At 40.2% G+C, this 22,111-nt stretch overlaps 1 protein-coding gene across 2 annotated transcripts in view; it reads right to left on the bottom strand.

The window, feature by feature from the left end:
- The window catches only part of RAD18 (RAD18 E3 ubiquitin protein ligase), a 117,256-nt gene extending 105,515 nt beyond the window's left edge, over positions 1-11,741 (bottom strand). For both annotated transcript variants that reach the window (XM_036738471.1, XM_036738472.1), the window contains exons 1-2: positions 11,613-11,741; positions 6,016-6,097 (exon numbers count right to left, since the gene is read on the bottom strand). In XM_036738471.1, coding sequence (XP_036594366.1) covers positions 6,016-6,097; positions 11,613-11,663 — 133 coding nt within the window. In that variant the 5' untranslated portion in view covers positions 11,664-11,741. The remainder of the gene's footprint in view (positions 1-6,015; positions 6,098-11,612) is intronic.
- Between the last annotated feature and the right edge of the window lie 10,370 nt (positions 11,742-22,111).

Raw genomic sequence — 22,111 nt, 5'->3', positions numbered from 1 at the left:
AATGCATAGTCTCAGTACAGAGTACTTAAGTGACTTGCCCAGAATCAATGTGGCCAGAAACAAGACTTCGACCCAAGTATGCTTGAGGTGAGTGCCAGGCCTACAGTCAGAAAGACCTGAGTTCAAATCCAGCCTCAGACACCTCCTAACTCTGTGACCGTAGACAAGTCACTTACCCCTATTTGCCTCAGTTTCCTCATCTGTAAAATGAGCTGGAGAAGGAAATGGCAAATCACACCAGTATCTCTGCCAAGAAAACCCCAAATGGAGTCACAAAGTCAGACACATCTGAACAACAATTCCTGACTCTTGAATAATAAAAGTCACACCATTAAAAATATTAGAAAAGAACTAGATCAGCTATAACTAGAGGGGAGAGCTCTTAACCAAACAAGTATACGTGCCTTCTTCTCCTAGAACACTGTCACCACCCTGATGCAGGCTCTCATGACCTCACACCCAGACTATTGCAATAGTCTGCTGCTGAGTCTGCCTGCCAAGTCTCTTCCCCATGCCAGTCCATCCTCCATTCAGATGTCAAATTGATCTTTCTAAACTGCAGGGCTGACCATATTACATACATATTCAAGAAACTTCAGTGGTTCCCTGTTACTTCCAGGATCAAACATAAAATCCTGTTTGTCTTTTAAAGCCCTTCTTAACCTGGCTCCTTCCTACTTTTCCAGTCTTCTTACACCTTGCTCCCCTTTACATACTCTGAGATTCGGTGACATGACCTCCTGCCTGTTCCTTACATAGAACATTCTACTTACAGACCCTGGACATTCTCACTGACTGTCCCTCATTCCCAGAATGTTCTCTCTCCTATTTCTGCCTACTGGCTTCCTTGGCTTCCTTCAAATCTCTGCTAAATCCCACCTTTTACAAGAAGTCTTTACCAAGCCTCCTCCCTCAGCCCCACCCCCAATGCTAGGCTTTCCTCTGAGATTACCTCCAGATTAGCTAGTCATATCCTGTTTGCATGCTGTCTCTCACATTAGATTGTGAGCTTTCTGAAAGCAGGAATTGTTTTTACCTTGGTTTGTATTCCCAGGATTTAGCACAGTGCCTGGCATATAGAAAGCATTTCACAAATACTTGTTGACTTGACCAGTGATAAAGGTAATCATAAAAAATAAAACATATTTTAACTACATGAAACATAACATTTTGCATGAACAAAATCAATGCACTTAGGACAAGAAGGGAAATTCTAATTTTGGTGGTCAGGGGTAATCCCTTTTCAACAGTTATCTCTGATACAGCTCCAATATCCAAGATATACATACGGGGACTTAAAACACAAACATATGACCAAGAGTTACTCCCAAAGAAAAAAATGGTCAGTCAGTCAATCAACGAGCATTTGTTAAGTGCTTACTATGTGCTAGGCATAGAGCACACAAACAATTCTCCAAAGAACTGCAAACTATGAACAACATATAAAATGTGGGGAAACTCAAGTACAAAAAGGTGAAATGAGCTGCTCAATGATCCTATCAGGTTAGGGTAAAAAATAGAGTTTGGGGTTGTGCAAGGGACATGCAAATCAAAGTAACTCTGAGGTTTCACTTCACAACCAGAAAGCTGACAAATATGACAGAAGATGGAAATAGTTAATGTTGGAGGCACTTTGGAAAGACTGGTATACTAATAGACAGTTGGTGCAGCAGTAAATTGGTCCAGGCATTGTGGAAAACAATTTGGAATTAGGCTTTTTAAAATGACTAAATCCTTTGAGCAAGAGAGCTCAGAACAAGGCAAATTATAACTCATGGATGTCACAGGCACAAAGAAAGGGCCCAAATACTCCAAAATATTCATAGCAGCACTTTTTGTTGTAGAAAATAGCTGGAAACAAACTAGATCCCTCCACTGGAAAAAGGGCTACACAAATTGTGGTCTATGACTACTGAAATGTTACCATGCTGTAAGAAACACTAAATATGAAAAACTCAGGGAAGCGTGCAAGGGAAATGCAAATGAACTACTGCACAACGAAATAAGCAAAAGCAGGAAAACAATAAACAACTAGACTCCAACAATGTAAAAGGAAAGAATATAATATTTATTTAATAATATGAAGATGACAGAAATGAATAATAGATAAAGGTTATATAGTGACCAAACCTCACCCTGAAAAAAAAACTAAAATCATGTACTTCCCTCTCTTCTTCACTAAGTAGGGGACTACTGGTATGGGACATGGGACAAGATTTAGGCATTATATTCTTGCAGAACTTCTTTTTTTTCCCTCGTTCTTATTCTTCATTGTAAGGAATGGCTCACTAGGCAGGGAACAGGAAAGGGACATATTTGTAAATAAAGGTGACACAAAAAAAATCAAAAAATTGCGATAAGCAAAAAAAAAAAAAGTCTGGAAAAACTGTCATTTCCATAGGAATCTAACAATACCTCTAGGCCACAGATCACAAAACAGAATCTTAAATCTGGAAGTAACCCTAGAAATCATTCAATTTCAGGCCCATCATTTTAGAGATGAAGACACTGATGCCTAAAAAGGTAAAGAGATCTACCCAATGTCCCACACAGCCAGTTCATGGCGGAGTTGAGACTAGCCTCTGGGCCTTCAAACTCCCAGTCCAGTGCTCTCTTTACTCTAAGATGTAGCTTCCTGTGTTAAGCACCAATACTGAAGGAATGATTGTTAGAATCTAGATGGTACTATTTGCTTAACAAAATATTTTCCTCACAATGACTCTGTGACAAATTAGTACAAGTATTTTTATCCACATACCATGCATTTGAAAATTGAGGCTCAGAGAAATGAGGTGACTTGCCCTGTCAGAATATACAGCTAATAAATATCAGAATCAGGACTCAAGCCCAGGTCTCCTGATTCCAATTGTATAAGGCCTCCAGGCATTCTTCTTCTAAGTCACTATGACCATATCCCACATCTAGCATTAAAATGCATGAGAACACAATGTAAGATTTTACTCAGTACTGAGAAAACCCAGAATTTCTTGAATATTCCTGGCAATTTTATTATTCTATGTATATTTAATGTAAGGCAAATTAACAAGTCAGTGCTTTGCAGAGATTCAAGCTTCACAATGTTTTTTCTTCTGCATATCCAATGCGATATTACTTTAAAACAGGAATAGGAAACCTCTAATTTGGGGGTCGTTAACCTGGGGTCTATAACATTTTTTAATATTTTGAAAACTGTATTTCATTCCTTTGTAATCATATGTATTTTAAGTATTTAAAAACTTTATTCTGAGGAGTCCATAAGCATCACCAGCAAACCAAAGAGCCCAAGGACATACAAAAAAAGTTAAGAACTCCTGTTGTAATTATGAAGAAATTAAGCTTTTGGTTTAATTTCAACTTTATCAGACTACAGACAAACATAAATTGGTGAGGTACAATGCAGAGGAGAGTATCCCCTGGTGGAATCAGCAGCTATTCCATTCAAGGTAGGGTCGCTGAATATTTGATAAGGTGACCGAATAGCTCTGAATGGTGGGTTAACTCATTCTTTTTTTCCAAAGAGTATGTTTAAATTGTGAATTTGGCTTTCTCCCCGTTAAGACCCAACAAGGATCAAGTGTATAGAAAATAAAAAGCCCCACAATTATGAAGTAGAGGCTAATTTTAATGTAATTTTCAAGCATTACTGAGAGGCAACTCTAAACTCTCAATAAGGATGTTAAGAACAACAGAGCCGTGATCAGAACACCTGTGTTTGGGTCCCACTGAATTACTTATGAGCAAGTCAAACACAATCTCTCTCAGATGCATTTTCCTCATCTATAAAATGAGAAGGATATAATTAGATGATCAAAGTCACTTTCAGCTTTTACATTCTGTGATTTTATGAACATCAAAAGAGAGGAACATTCCCTAAAGTTCTTAAGTAAATTGTCTAAATCCTAAGTTGTTTCTTTGAATAGTACAAAACCTTTAGACTCAGTTCCATGGGAAAATAATGCTTTATTTCGGGAATTAACCATAAAGTTTTGAAATGAAAGTAAAAATTATGGTTCCCAGGAAAGTACTAATGATGTTGGAGAACTAATAAAAAGCTTCCAAATGGTTGTGCCAACAACCTCCAATTTGCACACTCACTTCAGAATATACTGAGCTTCTCAAGTCTTTGATTATCTCCTCACTTCCTTTGTTTTCCTTCTCGGTGTTCTCCTCCCTCACATCCCCTTAAATGATAAAGTACATTTATTACTATTTGTTAAACAGAGCTCTCCTTTTCATTTAAAAAGGCATTGAAGGAAACATATTCATTTTTCTATATTAATTCTAAAAAAATTCATTTATTTAAATTCTGAAGTCTTCCATTTATATTTTTTCCCTTGTGGGTCAAGGGCTCAAGAGAAAAATGGTGCCTCCTATCCTTAATTTAATAATATAGCAGTTATTTTAAAGTAGCAGCCTAGGAACAGATATTTTGAGGATTTTTAATTACAAAGAGAGAGAAACTGCTGCTTCCTAAGAAAACTATCATTTAAAATCATTAATGCATTAAAAGTAGACAGTTTTTTATTTCATAGGATTTATGTGTGGAAAATCAGCATAGCATAAATACTCTCTCATTCCATGAGTCTGAATCAATTTATCTAAACTTTTCAAATGTTCAACAATAATAAACGAATTATAAATGCAGTACTTGCTACTCATATCCAAAGCAAATAAATTAGAGCAAAAAAACAAAAGGGAATAGAATAGAAAAGTAGAACATTTCAGAAAAGTTCTGAGAGTGTTAATACATGGATAGGCCCTTAGGTCACTGATTTCAGTTCACCCAGGGCAATGATAGCTGAATATCCAATGAATGCTATGTGAAACAACTAAACCAACTGACCCCAAGTCACTGAAGGCACTTACGTCATTATAACAACACTGAAGACCAAAGCTACTTTGAGATTTGAGGGAAATTGTGATAAATAGTGTTTTATTCTCTTATTATTTAAAAAATGACCTGTTGAAGGTTCAGAATCTCAGAGGGTAGAAACAAAAGGTTCATAAAATAAACTAACTTTTGGACATGTGAATAACTGTAGCAGTTAAAGGCCCCTCCATTAATTACATTAAGATAATATGGGTTGGCTAGGGGGGAGGAAGGGGATGACAAAAAAATAGAAGAAATAAAGTAACAAGGTTATCTTCTCTACTGATCAAAGACACTAGAGATAGAGATAGATAGTTGACTCTTAATTATTCATAATTGAAGAAAAAATGGCATGATAACTGAAATCCACAAATGCAGTGATTCGAACACTATCTCTCATCAAGCATTTCATCAAAGCTATACTTAGCAGCAATCCAAATTCTGGTATAAATTTTCCAAGTTCCCCCACCTAACACAAGAAGAAGATGAGAAAGACTAGGTCTAGATGATAAAAAAAACTGAATAACTGGCACCTGAAAACTGGGACAATGACTAGCATCTTCATTCTAACTACTTTAAGCTATTGTATAAAGAATTTTTAAGTACTTAGCAATCCTCAAATTTTATCAGTCTGGGAGGAGAATGAACAAAAGGATAAATACATTACAACACATGACTCTTAGAATCAGCTATTAAAGCAGTTTAAATTGCTTTTTAATGCCTGGAATGCTCTCACTGAAAAAAAATTATGCAAATTTGTCTAAATTTTATAAAGATTTTCAAGCCCTGTAATTCTAACTCAAGAATTAATTAAATTGGTTGGCCAATTTTGTCTTCTAATTTTGTATACCATTTTTTTAAAGTGGGCTTAATGTTAGCCCTGTTCTATGAGTGTTTGACAACAAATTACCTTGCGGTATGACCAAAATCTTTATTATCACCAATGCTATAAAAGTGATAAAAACGTCAAGAAACGATGGCGTGAAAAGACAAAACAGGAACATTATAAGATCTATTAAATAGAAGCCATTTACCAGAAATGTGTGTTTAACCGCATTACCCCAAGTTGACAGTGCTAAATGCCAATTTGATATTGAGAAGAGTACACCTCATACACACTCATAAGAAAACATTCCCATACTTACAGTTATGTGAACACTGAGGAATGATCATTGCAATGTTGAAATAATCAAAGCAAATCCCACATCTCAGCAAATCATCTACTGCCTGAAATATAAAAACACATCAAAAATACTTCAAAGTTTCAAAATTAGTTAGGAAACAAGCATGATCATTAGCATTAACCAACAAATCTTCATAAAATGAACCTCTCCGCCCTACACTAAACCTTCCTTCTAGATCCCCCAGGAAGGACTGTAACAATACTTTTTGTCTTCTCATCTTTTCAGTGTTCCACTCTACTGCTTAGGGTAGAGGCATCCAACTCATCAGCCTTAGCATGGCTCTTCTACTCTTCTGCTCTCACAGCCCAGACCATCAAAGAAGCTGATCATAAAAATAATACACCACAAGAGATCATCTAGTTCAGGAGCCTCATTTCATGGTTGACGAAATGAAGGTCATAGAGGGTTGCATAGTATAGCAGAAGGAACAAAGAACTTTGGGAATCAGAGAGATCTGGGTGTGAATTCCACTTCTGATATTTACTAACCACATGACCATGGGCAAGTCAATGAACCTACCTAAGCCTCGATTTCCTCATCAGAAAATGGGGACAAAACCAGCCACAGTATCTACTTCACCGGGTTGTGTAATGGGACTTTTTGCTGTTTTTTGTTCTGGAGTGCTTCTCAACAGTCAGGCAATCAAGTGCCTTTGAGTCTTGCCTTTGTTTCAATCAAGTCTTTGATTGAATCAGGCGTCTTTGGTGACCTGCTTAAGTCACGGGAAGGCCTAGGTCACATGGCTTTGAGTGGCATGGTTGTGATGCCCTCTGACCCTGAGAAGTGTATATATACTCTAAGGCTGGTGTTTTGTTTTGGGAGTTTCACTCATTGGACGCATGGTCACATCACCAGATAAGACTCTGGGTAGTCGTTAAGAGCCCCCCTCTGCTTTGAAAACCCAGATGTTGGTGCTTCTCTCTCTGGTAACTATGTATTGTGACTTGGTCAGACAGATAGAAGCCTGTCTGTTGGTTTCTGTAATTTTTTCTACTTCTAATTTCTGTTTGTATTTTCTCTGAAAGTTCAGGGTGCTGACCTTTCCCCCTGAACTAAGTGAATGACATATGTATGTTTAAATAAAGTAAGATTGTTAACCCCTTAAAGTTGCTTTCCTTAGAAAAGCAGATCAAGGAACCTGTGCTAGTAGCCCTCATGTGTGCTGGTGTCATTGGCCTTACACAGCCACAGTAGCAGCAAGTAGCATTGTTGTTACAAGTTGTCATAAGAACCAAATGTGACCCTGGATGTGAAGCACTTTATAAACCTTAATACACTATATAATGCCCCTTATTTTTCATTAAGTGATTTGCCTCATATGCTAATGCTTGTTATAGCAATGGGACAAGAACCTAGACCTGCTGATTAGAAATCCAGTACTATTTCTTTCTATTACACAACACTAAAAAAAGGGCTAATATGCCTAGGAAAGACTGGGGCCAGGGAGAGCCAAAGGGAGGGCTGTCAGACCTGCTAGAGCACCAATCAGGCAAGGAGGGGTTGTCCAGGAAACATAATTCTTGCTAGGCTCAAGAAATCCAAAAAGTCAAGGTTCAAGTATAGGTTTCAAAATCTAATTATAGGGGAAAAGAGAAGAGAAGGGAATGAATATCTCCATAGCGCCCACTGCGTGCCAGGAACTGGGCTAAGCACCTTTACAAATATTATCTCATTTGATCCTCACAATAACCCTGTAAGGTAGATGCTATTATCCTCACTTTACAGTTGAGGAAACTGAGGCACACAAAGGTGACCTACCCAGAATAACACAATGTTGTGTTAAAATCAGTAGAAACAAAAACTAAAATCCAAGTTGCTGATGTTTTCTCTGTGAAAATTACCTTCCATTTATATCGTACGAATGTTGTAGATATTTAGTTATTTATATGCTGCCTCCTCAACTGAAATGTAACCTCTTTGGGTAAAGCCTGTTTTTGCCTTTCTCTGTAATCCCCAGAGCTTAGCAATGCCTCGCCCATGTGATTATTAAATGCTTATTGATTGACTGACTATTATTTTGAAACATGGTTTCATACTTTCAAAATAATACCTTAAATTTACATAGCACTTTCTACATTTTTAAGTACTTTTACATATATCATCTCAAATTCTCATGACAATCTGTAAAGAAACTAGCATAGGTATTATTCTCATTTTACAGAAGAGGAAATTGAGACATTTATTTTCTGGGCTCTACTCCTGACTCTGGATTTTTTCCACATCAAGCCATAGCACTCTCCTCATCCTGCAAATTCCATCTCACTCTGTAGATTTCATCAGCCTCCCAACAACACCTCCACACATACATTTTTGAGCTTCCTTCTAGGCATTGCTTCCAGCTAGGTGACACAATGGAGAGAGTGCCAGGTCTAGAGTCAGGAAGACTCAGTTTCCTGAGTTCAAATCTGGCCTCAGACACTTACTAGCTGTGTGACCCTGGGCAAGTCCCTTAACCCTTCTTGCCTCAGTTTCCTCATCTGCAAAATGCAGAAGAAAATGGCAAACTCTCCAGTATCTTTGCCAAGAAAACTCCAAATGGGGTCATAAGAGTTGGACACAAGGAAAAAACAACTGAACTGAACCTCCATTAGAACATAAGCTCCTTGAGACCAGGGACTGCCTTTATTTTTGCAAGTATTTGTGTTTCCAGGACTTAGTACAGTGCCTGGCATATAGAAGCAATTACTAAATGCTTATTGGGGGGAATTAATTTGCCTAAGTCTGCGTGGTAAATGAGTGGAGAAGGCAGCCCAGGGACTCCATACCAAGCTTGGAGTGGAAAAAGACCTAAATTTGAATTCAAGCTCTGACATTTAAGAGTTGTGCTGCCATAGGCAAGCTGATCTACCTCTCTGACCTTTGGTGTCCTCATCTGCAAAATGAAGGGAATACTTCAGATGTCTCAAGGTTATTAATCAGGAAGCACTTTCTATAAAACTTAAAGTCTCATAGAATGTGAGCTGTCACTATTGCTGCTGGAGCCTAGATCGGCTCACAATTATCTAGTCCAGAGCACTTTGCACTAGACCTTTTGGGAAGGGTCCAGAGCATCCTGGGAAATGGTGCTTATCTCCACCAGACATGTTTCACCATGTTTACCCTTCAAGAGTGTGTTGTTAGCGTAGGCAGACACAGAGAGCCAAAGGTGACTTCGATGAAGCAGAAACTCCTAGTGAGAAAACTCCCCTAACCAAGGCAAAGCAGCCCCCTTCAACAACTGCTTGAGGCACACTGGCGTTACAGGATTGTCAGAGGGTCACAGTAAGTATCAGTATCAGCCAGTAAGTATCAGAAGCAGGACTTGAACCGAGGTCTTTCTGACTCCCAAGGCCAGGTCTCAGTCCATTACACCATGCTGCTGGGAGAACACTGGTGTTAATGTCAGTCATTGAAAGCAATGTGTAATTTCTCAAATGAAATCAGCCTACTCTCTTCTCATTCAATTTGGGGGCCAGGCCATTGTCCATGTTTAACATTTACCAATGATACATGACCCCATTACATACATATTGATGACCTAACTCCATAGGTATGCCGATATGAATGTGTATTCCACTTGGTTCTTCCTACGTGGAATGTAAGCCTGCTATCTTTAGCATAACTGTGGATCTCCATGAGGAGGCAGGCCCTCTGATATTTGAGGACTACAGAAATCAGCATGAGGGGATCATCCAGGAGCATCTATAGGGTATTATTTGCCCACTTAGCCTCAGCACTTGGCCAACATCTTTTGGAAAGTATCATCTCCCTGTATGATATAGATACACAGGGCCACAGAACCAAATACCTTTGCGGTTGTGCCTTTTGTACAATCTTGACATATGTATATGACACACTTTATTGGAAGAGAGCCTTTAAGGATGCATTTTGTTCTAGTAAAACAAATGATTTTTGTTAACAAAATGATATCTTGTAATCTCTAGGCCAACTGCAACTGAAAATATGTGGTCTGTTGTGGAAAACTGTCAGTGAAAGCCTGACTGTTTCCTTCTCAGAATTTCTTCAAGGAATTCCTCTTTACATGTATGTAGGCCATTTTCATTAAAATTTTGGGGAGATGAGAAAGTAGATGCCACTAAACCCTAAGGTCTTCTGTCAGTTTTACAGCAGTGGTAATAATACCCATGAATTCTTTCCATTATTATGGTAACTTCTACTTTGGGGGTTATCTTTAAATCAGTTCCAAAGTCAAGTATAATATACACAATATTAAATATATACTATATATGATCAATTATTACACATGATATATTATCATATATCATCAACTATTATGGAAGAGCTTTAAGTAATAAAAAATTAAAATATATGTTAATTTGTAAACATGTATCTAATATACAAATTAATTATAGATTTACAAACCATCTACATTATATATAATTAATTTTAAGATTATGTAATTAATATACAAAGGCACTATTATAATAAAGGATTTACAATGTAATTATATATAAGGGATATGTAAGCGATATCCCATATGTAATTATATATGGAATTTTCTTTAATAATTGATATGTGCTAATACTTACAGTCTGCATGTCACTACTATATTCAATAAACTCCTATGGCTCCCCATTAATAATAGTAACTAATATTTATATAACACTTTAAAGTTTGCAAAGCCCTTCACAATTATTTTATTTTCTCCAAAACCATATATAGTGTATTTAATTTGTGCATGCACATATGCACATAGATATATGTACTATATACTATATTATATATAAATTCTAGATGTATATATGTGTGCATGTATATATGTGTGTGTATAATTTAAATGGGGGAGAAAGGAGCGAGAATTTATGAAACAGCTACCACTGGGCTTAGAACCTCAAACATTTATATATATATATACATATAACTTTTATGTATAAACATATAGTTGTTGTAACGATAATACATCGTTTATTTATTATATACCAATACGTGCATAAATATAAAATTTAAAGGTACTTCGTATGACTATATTTGTAGCCACACACAGCCCTGGGGGCCGGCCCCCTCTCGCCTCTCAATGCAAGCTTCCCTAGGGCAGGGGAGCCTCCTCTCCAGCACCTAGGACAGGGCCTTGCAGACAGAAGGCGCTGAGTGCACTCAGAGCTAAGCGCTTTACAAACATCACTTGACTCCACCTTTACCACACCCCTGGGAGGTAGGTGGATGCTACTATCCCCGTTTTGCAGAGGGTAACATTGAGGCAGACAGAGGCGAAAGGAGTTGGCCAGGCTGGTCCCCCAACTAGGAAATGTCAGAGGCGGGATTTGAACTCTGGTCTTCCGGCCTATCCAGGCTCAGCGCTCCGCACACAGCGACCCCCCCCCCATCACCCCCACCTCCATCAATACAAAATATGTAGAAAGGGGGGGGAGCCCTAGGCTGGGGGGAGGAAGAGGGGGGACCAAGCCGAGCCCAGCGCTCGCCCACCTCCCCTCAGCCCTCTCGCTCCCAGAGGCGACCGCGCCCAGGCCCGGGGCTCCTCAGTAGCCGGGCGGCTTCCACACCCCGGGGACTCCCGGTGCCGCCGCCTCCGCTCGCGGGCGAGATCCGACCGCACTCACTTTCATCTGGACCAAACGCGAAGGCCACCGGTCCTCCTCTGGCTGAGCCATCGCGGTTCCGGGGGCTCCAGACCCGGGGGCAGCCACTGAAATCGGCAACCGCTCTTCTCCCGCCAGAGTCGAAATTACCCGCCCTCGAGTTAGGTCACTTCCGCCGCGGTCCCGTCATTCATCCGGCCCCTGCTGGGCGCAAGGCTTGCTGGGAGTTGTAGTCCTCGAGAGTGCAGCCTAAATCCCAGCCAGTTTCCTTATCAGACTCAGATTTTCTACGGAAAACGGATAGAGTGAGGGGCATGTGGGTACGTCCTCGTAGACGTAGAACTGGAAGAGATTTCCCTTAATAATCTTTAATAGTTGATGACATGATAATTAATTCCTTAATAATAATCTGCTTGTCACTATCATATTTAATAAGCGCCTGTGGCGCCACATTAATAATAGGAATAGTTAGCATTTATATAGCGCTTTAAGGTACGCAAAGCACTTTATTTCATTTTATCCCCACAACAACCCTGGGAGGCAGATACTATAATTATCCCATTTTATACATAAGGAAACTGAGGCAAGCAGGTTAAGTGACTTGCTTAGCTTCACACTGCTAAGTGTCTGAGGCAGATTTCAATTCCAGTCTTGATTCCAAGTCCATAGCTCTAATCACCGTACTATCTATTACTTCCCTAATCTAATAAAACCCCTTCACAACCTGTCTCTTACCTATATTTCCAGACTCATTATACATTAGTCTCCTGGATAATGCAGTAAAACTGTCCTTCTCTCTCTTCCCCACTCCAGGCACTCCATATGGCATCTATAGGGGTCATCTCCCCTACACAGAATAAATTCCTTCATCACCTCCACTGTCATTACTTCCTTCAGGATTCATTTCAAGCATCACCTTTGACTTGAAGCCTTTCCTGATCTCTCTGTCTCTCTGTCTCTGTCTCTCTCGATTTCTCTCTCTCTCTCTCTCTCTCTCTCTCTCTCTGTCTCTTTCTCTTTCTCTCTCTCTCTCACACACACACACACACACACACCTCTAAATGTCCTTTTTTTTCTAACTACTTTATACTTTTAATAGCTTGTAATTATTTTGAATTTTTTCTGTATATACTTATACAAGTACATGTCTCCTCCAATAGAATCTAAGTTCCTTAAGAGCAAAAATTGTTTCTCTCTTCCTCTTTCCCTTCTTTCTTCCTCTTTCCTTCCTTTCCTCCCTCCTTCCTTTCTTCATTTCTTTTTCTTTCTTTCTTTTTTCCTTTCTTTCTTTCTTTTTTTCTTTCTTTTTTTCTTTCTTTCTTTCTTTCTCTCTCTTTCTTTCTTTCTTGTCCTTGGTTTCCTAGGGTTTACATGGCCTGATCTGTAGCCATCACCCCCTCAGTGTTACCAACTGTAATGCCTCCCTTCTTATACCCTTTCCTTCCTCTCCTCTTTCCAATTCTGGAACCATGAACCAAGCTCAAACTGACTCTGCCATTATTCCTGAATGAGTTGTACAAATTATTCCTCTCTGGCCCCACTCAGCAACCCTAGAGCCTGGTAGGTGGCCACACTGGATAGAGCCCTAAACTGGAAGTCAGGAAGACTGGAGTTTAAATTTGGCCTCAGACACTCACTAGCTGTGTGAACCTGGGCAAGTCATTAATCTCTGTTTGCCTTGGTTTCCTCACCTGTAAAATGGGAATGGAAATAGCTCTTATCCCCCAGGATTGTTGTGAGGATTAAATAAGATAATACTTGTAGAGTGCTTAGCATAGTGCTTGGCATATAATAGGCCCTTAATAAATGTGTATTCCCTTGCCTTCCTTCCATATATAACTTTCCTAACCAAAATGCACTTATTTGGACACCACTCTGCTTTGTGTGCAGTCTCCCTCATCTGCATGTAAATTCCTTAAGGATGGGGATTGTACGTGATCTTGTGTCCCCTGGTCCAGAGAAAGGGCTTGATAAATGTCTCATTCCTTCTCAATTCATTGATAAATGTTTGTTGATTTTTAAATTGATAAAGAAATATCAGGTGCCATGTAGGACAATTCTCTCACTTTCCAGATGGGAGGGCTGAGGTTCAATAGGTTAAATGACTTATCCAGGGTTACATAGGTAGTAAGTATCAGTGGTAAAATCTGAACCCTGGATCTTTGACTCCAGACCCCAAAAAAGTGCACACTTTCCAACAGTGTCAAACACTTTTTTTCATAATTGCTTTTCTTTTTCACAAGGGAACTTTCAGATTAAAGGGAAGGCAATAGGAAATGATTGTGATATAAAAAGACAAAAGATGTCGATAAAATAAAAATATTTAATTTTTTTTGTTCAGTAGTTTTTCAGTCATGTCCAACATTGCATGGCCCCATTTGGGTTTTCTAGGCAAAGATACTGGAGTGGTTTGACATTTCCTTCTCCAGCTTATTTTACAGATGAGGAAACTGAAGCAAACAGGGTTAGGTGACTTGCCCAAGGTCACACAGCTAGGAAGTGTCTGAGGCCAGATTTCAACTCAGGAAGAGGAGTCTTCCTGATTCCAGGCAGGCACTCTATCCATGCCACCTAGCTGCCCAAAGATATTTATTAAAGGGCCTTATTGGTAGTGTCAGCCAGGGCTCATTCTTACTGAGGATACCCCATCACTCTGCAAAATAACATACTTGCAAAAAACATAAAATTAGGGCCTGGATCTCTTGCTCTACTGAAAACACTCCCCAGCAGCTCTATTTCCTGATTAGATTTTTCCTGGGTTTGACAGAAAGACATTTGTCATTGTAAAGGAATTTGAGAAAACAGAATCTACAAATCCAATCCAAACTATGCCATATTCCATGGCCCGCTCTGACCCCATACCTTCTGGGAAGACTCCCTGCCTAGACCAACCCACGCTGTTCTCTCCTACCTAAAATCCCAAGGCATTTACAGGCTGTACCGTGCAATTTAGCCTTAATTACATATTGGCTTTTATTACTTTTGCTTCCTCTGTGAGTCCAATAAGAAGTCAATCCCAAATGAGAGAATTTCAGAGTTGTTAGTGATCACAGTGACCACCTTGTCCAAACTCTACATGAAAAAAGAAACCCCCTTTCCAACATATCCAGCAAGATGTCACTCAGCCTTTGTTTAAAGACATCCAATACAGGGGAAACTCCTTCCTCCCCCAAGCATTCCATTCCATTTCTATGTAGCTCTAACAGGTAAAAAAACCGATTTCCTCTAATCCAGCTGCTTTGCAGTTTTCAATAATTGTTCTTGTTTCTGTTCTTGGGAACAGAAGAGAACAATTTAAATCCCTCTTACATATAAAGGTGTTTCTGATTCTAGGAATACAATTATAACATCCCCTCAGAGTCTTCCTGTCAACAGGCAGTCACAACTTCATGAAACTTACGTGAAAACTAGGTTTATTACAAGAGGAGTGAACATGCATGTGGAACCCAAAGAATTCAACAAAACATATAGAAGTTTGCATATTTATAACTACCACAAAGGGAGGAGGAGAACCAGAATCTCCACCTAAAGGGGCGTGGCATGGGAGGGGGGGAAAGGCAGAGCAAAGATAGGAAAAAAACAAAACCCCTCTCGAAGGGGAGGGGCAAGACCTTGGCAAAAACCATATTCTTTCCCCATGGGAAGTGCTACATTATAAAGATGGGATGGTCTGCTTATCTACAAGGGTCCCAGATGCACATGCAGTTTCTCAGCCCAGTGCAGACTGACTGGTACCTGTCTTGACTCCCAAAGACACACAGAGAGTACAGCAAATTGCAGAGGGTGGGAAGGGGTATTGTTATCTCCTTGACACATTCAAGGCCTCCTGTATCCTCTGGGTCCAGTGTTTCTGGAAAAGATGACAACTCAAAAAAGACAAGTTCAGGGACCCCTTAACATTCCTTAACACTGCTTTTCTTCAGGCCCAATGTCCCCAGTTCCTTTAGTGGATCCTTGTTTCCTAGATAGCTCAATGGATAGAGTCCCAGGGTCTGGAGTATGGAAGACCTGAGTTCAAATCCAACCTCAGACACTTAAACTGTAAAGTAAGGGATAATAATCTTCACAGGGTTGTTGTAAGGATCACTTGAGATAATATTTGTAAAGAACTTAGCACAGTGCCTAAGACGTAGGAGATACTCAAATGCTTGTTCTGTTCTAGATCACCTACAACATGGACTCAAGGCTTTTTGCCATTCCAATTGTTTTCTGCTGAAGATTTCCAAGTTAATCGATGTCCTCCCTGAACTATGGTGTCCACAGATGAATTCACTACCCTAAATATGACCAGAGTAAAAGGGAATCTCACCTCCTTATTCCTGTAAGCTATACAATTCTTAGTGGAACCCAAGGCTCTACTTTTTGGCTGCCCCTCATTTGAATTCGTAGTCCACTAAAACTCCAGATCTTTTTCTCAGATAAACTACCTCCTAAACATGACTTCCCAATCTTTTACTTTTTACCCTGAATTTTTGAACCCATGTAAGACTTTACCTTTATCCCTGAGGAATGTCACCTAGTTAAATTCAGCCCAATGCTCTAGATGTCAAAATATTTTTTGGATCCTGACTGTCATCAAATGCATTAGCTGTTCTTCCCAGTTTTATATCATCTGCAAATTTGATAAGCATATGTTCTATGCCTTTACCCATGTCATTGATTAAAGTGTTAATTAGCATAGGGGTTAGCAAGTCCCTGGGGCACTCATTTGAAGGGCTATCATGTGGGATGGGGAATAGTAGACTTGTTTTACTTACACAGAACAGAGGGTTAAAAATGGGAATAAGGCAGATTTCAATTCTATATCTGGAAAAACTTCTTAGTACTTAGGCGTGTCAAAAAGTAGAATCATGGCCTTAGAGGTAGTGGGTTCCCCTTACCTGAGGGCCTTCAAATGAAGCTTGAAAGACCACCTATTGGAAATGTTATAGAAGGAACATTCAGGTAGACAGGGGTTGGAATTTAGTTGGGTTTGTGTAATTTTTTTAGTCATGTCCAACTCTTCATGACCCTTTTAAGGTTTTCTTGAAAAAGATACTGGAGTAGTTTGTCATTTCCTTCTCCGGCTCATTTTGCAGATGAGGAAACTAAGGCAAACAAGGTTAAGTGACTTGGCCAAGGTCTCACAGCTACGAAGTGTCTGAGGCCAGATTTGAACTCAAGAAGATGAGTCTTCCTGACTGCAGGCCCAACACTCTACCTGCTGAGCCACCTGCACCGAGTGACCTCAAAGGTCCCTTCCAACTTTCTGATTCTTACATTTCTAGTCTTGACATTCTGTAGTTCTCCAAGTAATTGAGTAAATAAGACAAACCCACAAAAAAAAGTCCATTAGTTTCCAATTCTAGGAACAATTAGAAAATGATTCAGTTGATTTTCCTGGAGAAGGCTCAGCTTACCATGTTAGCACAATCACTCCACCTTAGAATCTGAGAATTCATTGCCGAACAGCCCAGGCAGTACATGATGTAAGATGCTTGCTTGAGCAGGTCTAGAGCTAGAGTTAACTATACCTTTATCCTTAATCTGATGTTGTTTCCAGATACAAATCCATCTTTGGGTATACTTTTTTGTTTTGTTTTTAGAAAATACATTTCATGTTAGATATGCATACAGATGAGAGTTCAAAATCAGTGATTGCTGGCTTCCTGCCTAAGACTAAAACTCTGCTTGGAAACTAGGGCTGATGTGAACAAAATTTCAACTAGCAGTTTTGCATCTATTAGGAGTGGACACCTGGGAAAAGACATGCTCCTGTGCACGTCTCCCTCTCTGCTCCTTGCTTTGAAGCCCAAGTCACTCACCTCTCCTCTCATGGGGGGAAGGCTTTCCTTCCTCTCCTCCAACTCTGAGCTTCCCTGGCTTTCTTCAAGATTCAGCACCAACCACACTTTCTTCAGGGGGGGGGCCATTTTGGGCCTTCCCAGCCTCTAGAGCCTTCCCTTCGGAGATGACCTTCCCTCTACTCTGCATATGTCCTGTATATATTGTTGCTGGTGTTCTGTTATGCCTGACTCTTTGTGACCCCGTTTAGGATTTTCTTGGCAAAGATCCTGGAATGGCTTGCCGTTTCCTTCTCCAGTCCATTTTACAGATGAGGAAACTGAGGCAAACAGGGTTAAGTGACTTGCCTGGGGTCACATAGCTAGTAAGTATCTGAGGCCAGAGCTGAACTCAGGTGTTCTTGACTCCAGACCCAATACTCTATCCACTGTGCCACCAAGCTGCCCCATAGGGAGCCCAGTGTATAGCATTAGGAAGACCTGAGTTCAAATCCAGCCTCAAACACTTACTAGCTATATGATTCCATGGCAAGTCACTTAGCCTTCATTCACCTTGGTTTCCTCAACTATATGTATATGTATGCACACATACACATACACACACACATATATATACACACACACATGTATATACACACATACATATATAATGATTATTAACAACAATATATATAATATATATTATATGTAATATTTAACAACTATATATATGTATATAAAATGGGGTGATAATAGTATCGACCTTGCAGGATTGTTGGGAGGAGCAAGTGAATTAATATTTGTAAAAATAACTTAGCTCCATGTCAGACTGGCTTTAATTTTCTTGATTTAATTTCTTTGCTTTGCTTTGCTTCTCCAGTGCTTAGCACAGTGCCTGGCACAGAAGGAGGGCAGAACAGGAGCAGGGAGGCAAGAGAGAGGGAGAGGGAGAGGGAAAGGCAGGGAGAGAAAAGGAGGGGAGGGCGAAGAAAAGGGGGGGGAGAGAGGAAAAGAGAGACACAGAGAGAAGAAGAGAGGGAAGGGGGAGGAGGGAGGGAGGCTGGAAGGGAGAGGGGGAAAGAGGTTGAGGGAAAGGGTTGATATCACAGAGGCTGGCAGTGTACTACTCAGTCTGTCCATTGGGTATCTCCTGATCATTGCTTCTTTTGTTGTTTTGTCTTCATATTCGAAGCACCCAGTATAGACATGCTAAGTGCTTAATAAAAGCTTGCAGACTAAATGTTGACTGCTTCCCTTTTCCTGTCCTTCCTTGGAGGCTTGACAGCAACGCAGGGCGGTGATACCCTCCACTATGAAGTGAGCAGGATAAATAAAAGGTGAGCCAGTTAACTTTGTTACTTCTCAGTCTCTGTGGTAAAAGATTGATTCTTTTTATTTTTAATGACAGAGAATCTACTCTGTATCCAGTTCTATGTATCTCACTCCATGGGAAGTACAAACAGGAGCAGTGTAGGCACATGTTGGAACAGAACTAAAACTCTAGTTATTTTCATTACTGTGTAAACCCAAAGCCAAAGAGATTCTTGAGGTGATAGTCTGGACCATCTGTGACACCCCCTCCACCCTCCCCTTGGGGCCACCTCTGTCCAATGATCAGCAGAGAACTTGGAATCGGTGTCATAAAGAACTTTTGAGATGGTCCATTCCAAACCTCCCATTTTACAGATGAATGAATGGAAGCCCAGTGAACGTAACATTCTCCAGGTGAGGGACAGCAAACAGCAGCGTCCGTGGTGAAAATCAGGGCCTTCACCTTGTAAGAAGCTGGTGTTCTATGCACTGCCCTTCCTTCACGAAGGCAGAAAATTGTGATACTTATCTCTAGAGCTGTCCATTTGTTCTGAGGCAGTGTGATATGGTGAGGAAAAGCCATGGATCAAGAGTCGAACACCTGGGTTCTACTTTGGCTCTTCCCTGTGTGACCGTGGACAGATCACTTTCTCTCTCGGCTTCAGTTTCCATCTAGAAATTGGGAGAATTGGACTAGAACTCAGGGCTTCTTAAACGTTTTCCACTCTCGACCCCTTTTCACATTTTGGCAGTGTTTGTTGGGGTTGCGTGGCGTGATGACGTGCAGTGAGAAGGGCTCATGTTGTGTATTCAGAACCAAGGCTGCAATGAAGTTACAAGGTGGGTAAGCGCTGTCAGACACCTCGCATTCATTACCCGTCTGATTTTGAATTAATTTTTGGTCATTGCACATCCAGAAACCTTTTACCATTGGCAAATTTTTCACGACCCCATATGGGGTCGTGACCCACAGTTTAAGAAGCACTGGCTAGATTACCTCAAAGGCCCCTTTGATTCAAATGGCCTACTGAAAAGAAGTGTTTGTATGTGTGTGTATGTGTATACATAAACACACGTAGTATAGAAATAGTATAGACCCTTCTATATACATAGTCTATAAGTGTGTATATGTGTGTAGAGATACACAAATTTAGAGTTAAAAACTAATTTAGAAAAGATTTAGGGTTAGGGGTTAGAAATTAATTAATAAATATTTATATATGTTATATATAATATATATGTACATATATATGCACACATATACATATTGTTGTTTAGGCTACATTTATTAAATAATAGCCAGTATTTATATAGCACTTTGGGCGGCTAGGTGGTGTAGTGGATAGAGTGCCAGGCCTGGAGCCAGGAAGACTCATCTCCCTGAGTTCAAATCAGATACTTGCTAGCTGTGTGACCCTGGGCAAGTCACTTCACCCTATCTGCCTCAGTTTCCTCATCTGTAAGATGAGCTGGAGAATGAAATGGCAAACTACTCCAGTATCTCTGCCAAGAAAAGCTCAAATGGGCTCACAAGGAGTCAGACACGACTGAATCAACTGAACAACACAATACTTTGAGGTTTACACAGTGCTTTACAAATATTATCTTATTTTCATTCTCACAACAATCCTGGGCAGTAGGTACTATTATGGCCCCTATTTTACAGAAGGAGGAAATGAAAGCAGACAGAGGTTAAGTGACTTGCCCAGGGTCATGCTACTTATGTCTAAGGCAGGTTTTGAATTCAGGTTTCCCTGGCTCTACCTCCCCATTCTAGCCACCACACCACCTAGCTTTATATTCCTTATTACTATTTGAAAAACTAGACAGGAGGAAATATTTTACATTTTTCTCCATTAAAAACAACTGACAGAAACCCTTTCGACTTATGTGTGGGCTTTGTATGCTTTTTTCACCCAAGTTGTCCTCAGTAGAAAACAGGAACCTCTACTTAACATTGGAAGAGACCTTACAAGTCACCTGTTCAAAGTTTCTCATTTTCAGATGAAGAAACTGAGGCCTGGAGAGATTCAGTAACTTGACCAGGTCACAAGTAGCATAGCACACATCTGAACCCAGGTCCTTGGACTCCCATTTCATCTCCCTTCTTACTGTACCACGGCACTTCTTTCCATGACGACACTAGGGGGCCAGAGTCCCTCACCCCTGATTTATGGGATGATTGCACCAAATCAGATTACTTATAAATAATAATAATGATGATGATAAAAAGCCTTGTGGACTGGGAAAGCAAAGAGTCCCAGAAAAGAGAACTGAGTTCCTGGCCCTCCTGAATTGATGAACGTGAAATTACGAGGATCAAGATAGGCTATAAATCTTTCACTGTTTCAGAGCACGTTCCCCAAACCATCCATTACCAGACCTGACCTTTGCCCTTTCTGCTGTTCTCAGCAGAGACCACTATAGTAAATACCACTCATGCCCAGAGGTTACAAATCCCTGGGAATCACTTCAGTCATTGGAGAAACATTGCCAGAATCCATTGACAATCCTCTTTCTTTCAACCTTAGACATGGCTTGATTTCCCTTTGGTATTTATCTAGCAGCAGGACACCATTCCCCTTTAACTCTAGCTCCTCTTCCACTGACATTCTCCCTTGGTAAAGAAATTGCAGCTTCCAATTTGAGAGTGAAAAAAATGTTCTATAAAAATGATGGCTAGAATCTTCTTTTGCATTTATTACCAAGCACGGGTCACAGCAATCTTTCATTTATGGTTACAGTCAAGAACCAGCCATTCCTAGATTTATAAAGAAGATCAAGATTCTTTTCAGTGCCCCAATATGCCCTATTTCTCTGTCCCTTCCCCTGTTTTCTGTATTCCTTCCACACTCCCTGGTTGGGGCAACTAGAGTGTCACAGAGGATAGAGAGCTAGTCCTAGGGTCAAGAAGATTCATCTTCCTGAATTCAAATCTAGCCTCAGACAATGACTAGCTGTGTGACCTTGGGCAAGTCATTTAACCTTGTTTTTCTCAGTTTCTCCATCCATAAAATGAGCTGGAGAAGGAAATGGTAAACCACTGGAGTATCTTTGCCAAGAAAATGAGGTCATGAAGAGTCAGACATGACTGAACATCATGAACCCCATTGACCTTCCCCTATACCTCCTGACCTCCAGGCACGCAAGCCCTGAAGGCAAAAAAGTTCTTTCCTGTTAGAGAGGAAATTATTTATTGGCAAATTTGTTCATTTTGCTCAAACGCTGGTTCACTTTCACATAGGCTTTCATGTATAGCATTTTACAAGGCTTCCCTCCAAGTGGTTACTCTGAGTGTTATGTCTAGATTAGCCACCAGGTGGTGCTTTAGACTAAAGCTGCCCCAATTCACTCACTGGAAACACACCTCTTAAAAGCGGTTTATTCAACACTTTCTATAGCTGATGAGCTCCTGGGTGACTCTAACACTGAGCTACACCATTACGT

Source organism: Trichosurus vulpecula, chromosome 9, assembly GCF_011100635.1.
Source record: "Trichosurus vulpecula isolate mTriVul1 chromosome 9, mTriVul1.pri, whole genome shotgun sequence".
In the NCBI taxonomy this organism is placed as follows: Eukaryota; Metazoa; Chordata; class Mammalia; order Diprotodontia; family Phalangeridae; genus Trichosurus; species Trichosurus vulpecula.
Note: the sequence above shows the minus strand (reverse complement) of the source record. Positions and strands in the feature narration are given on the sequence as shown.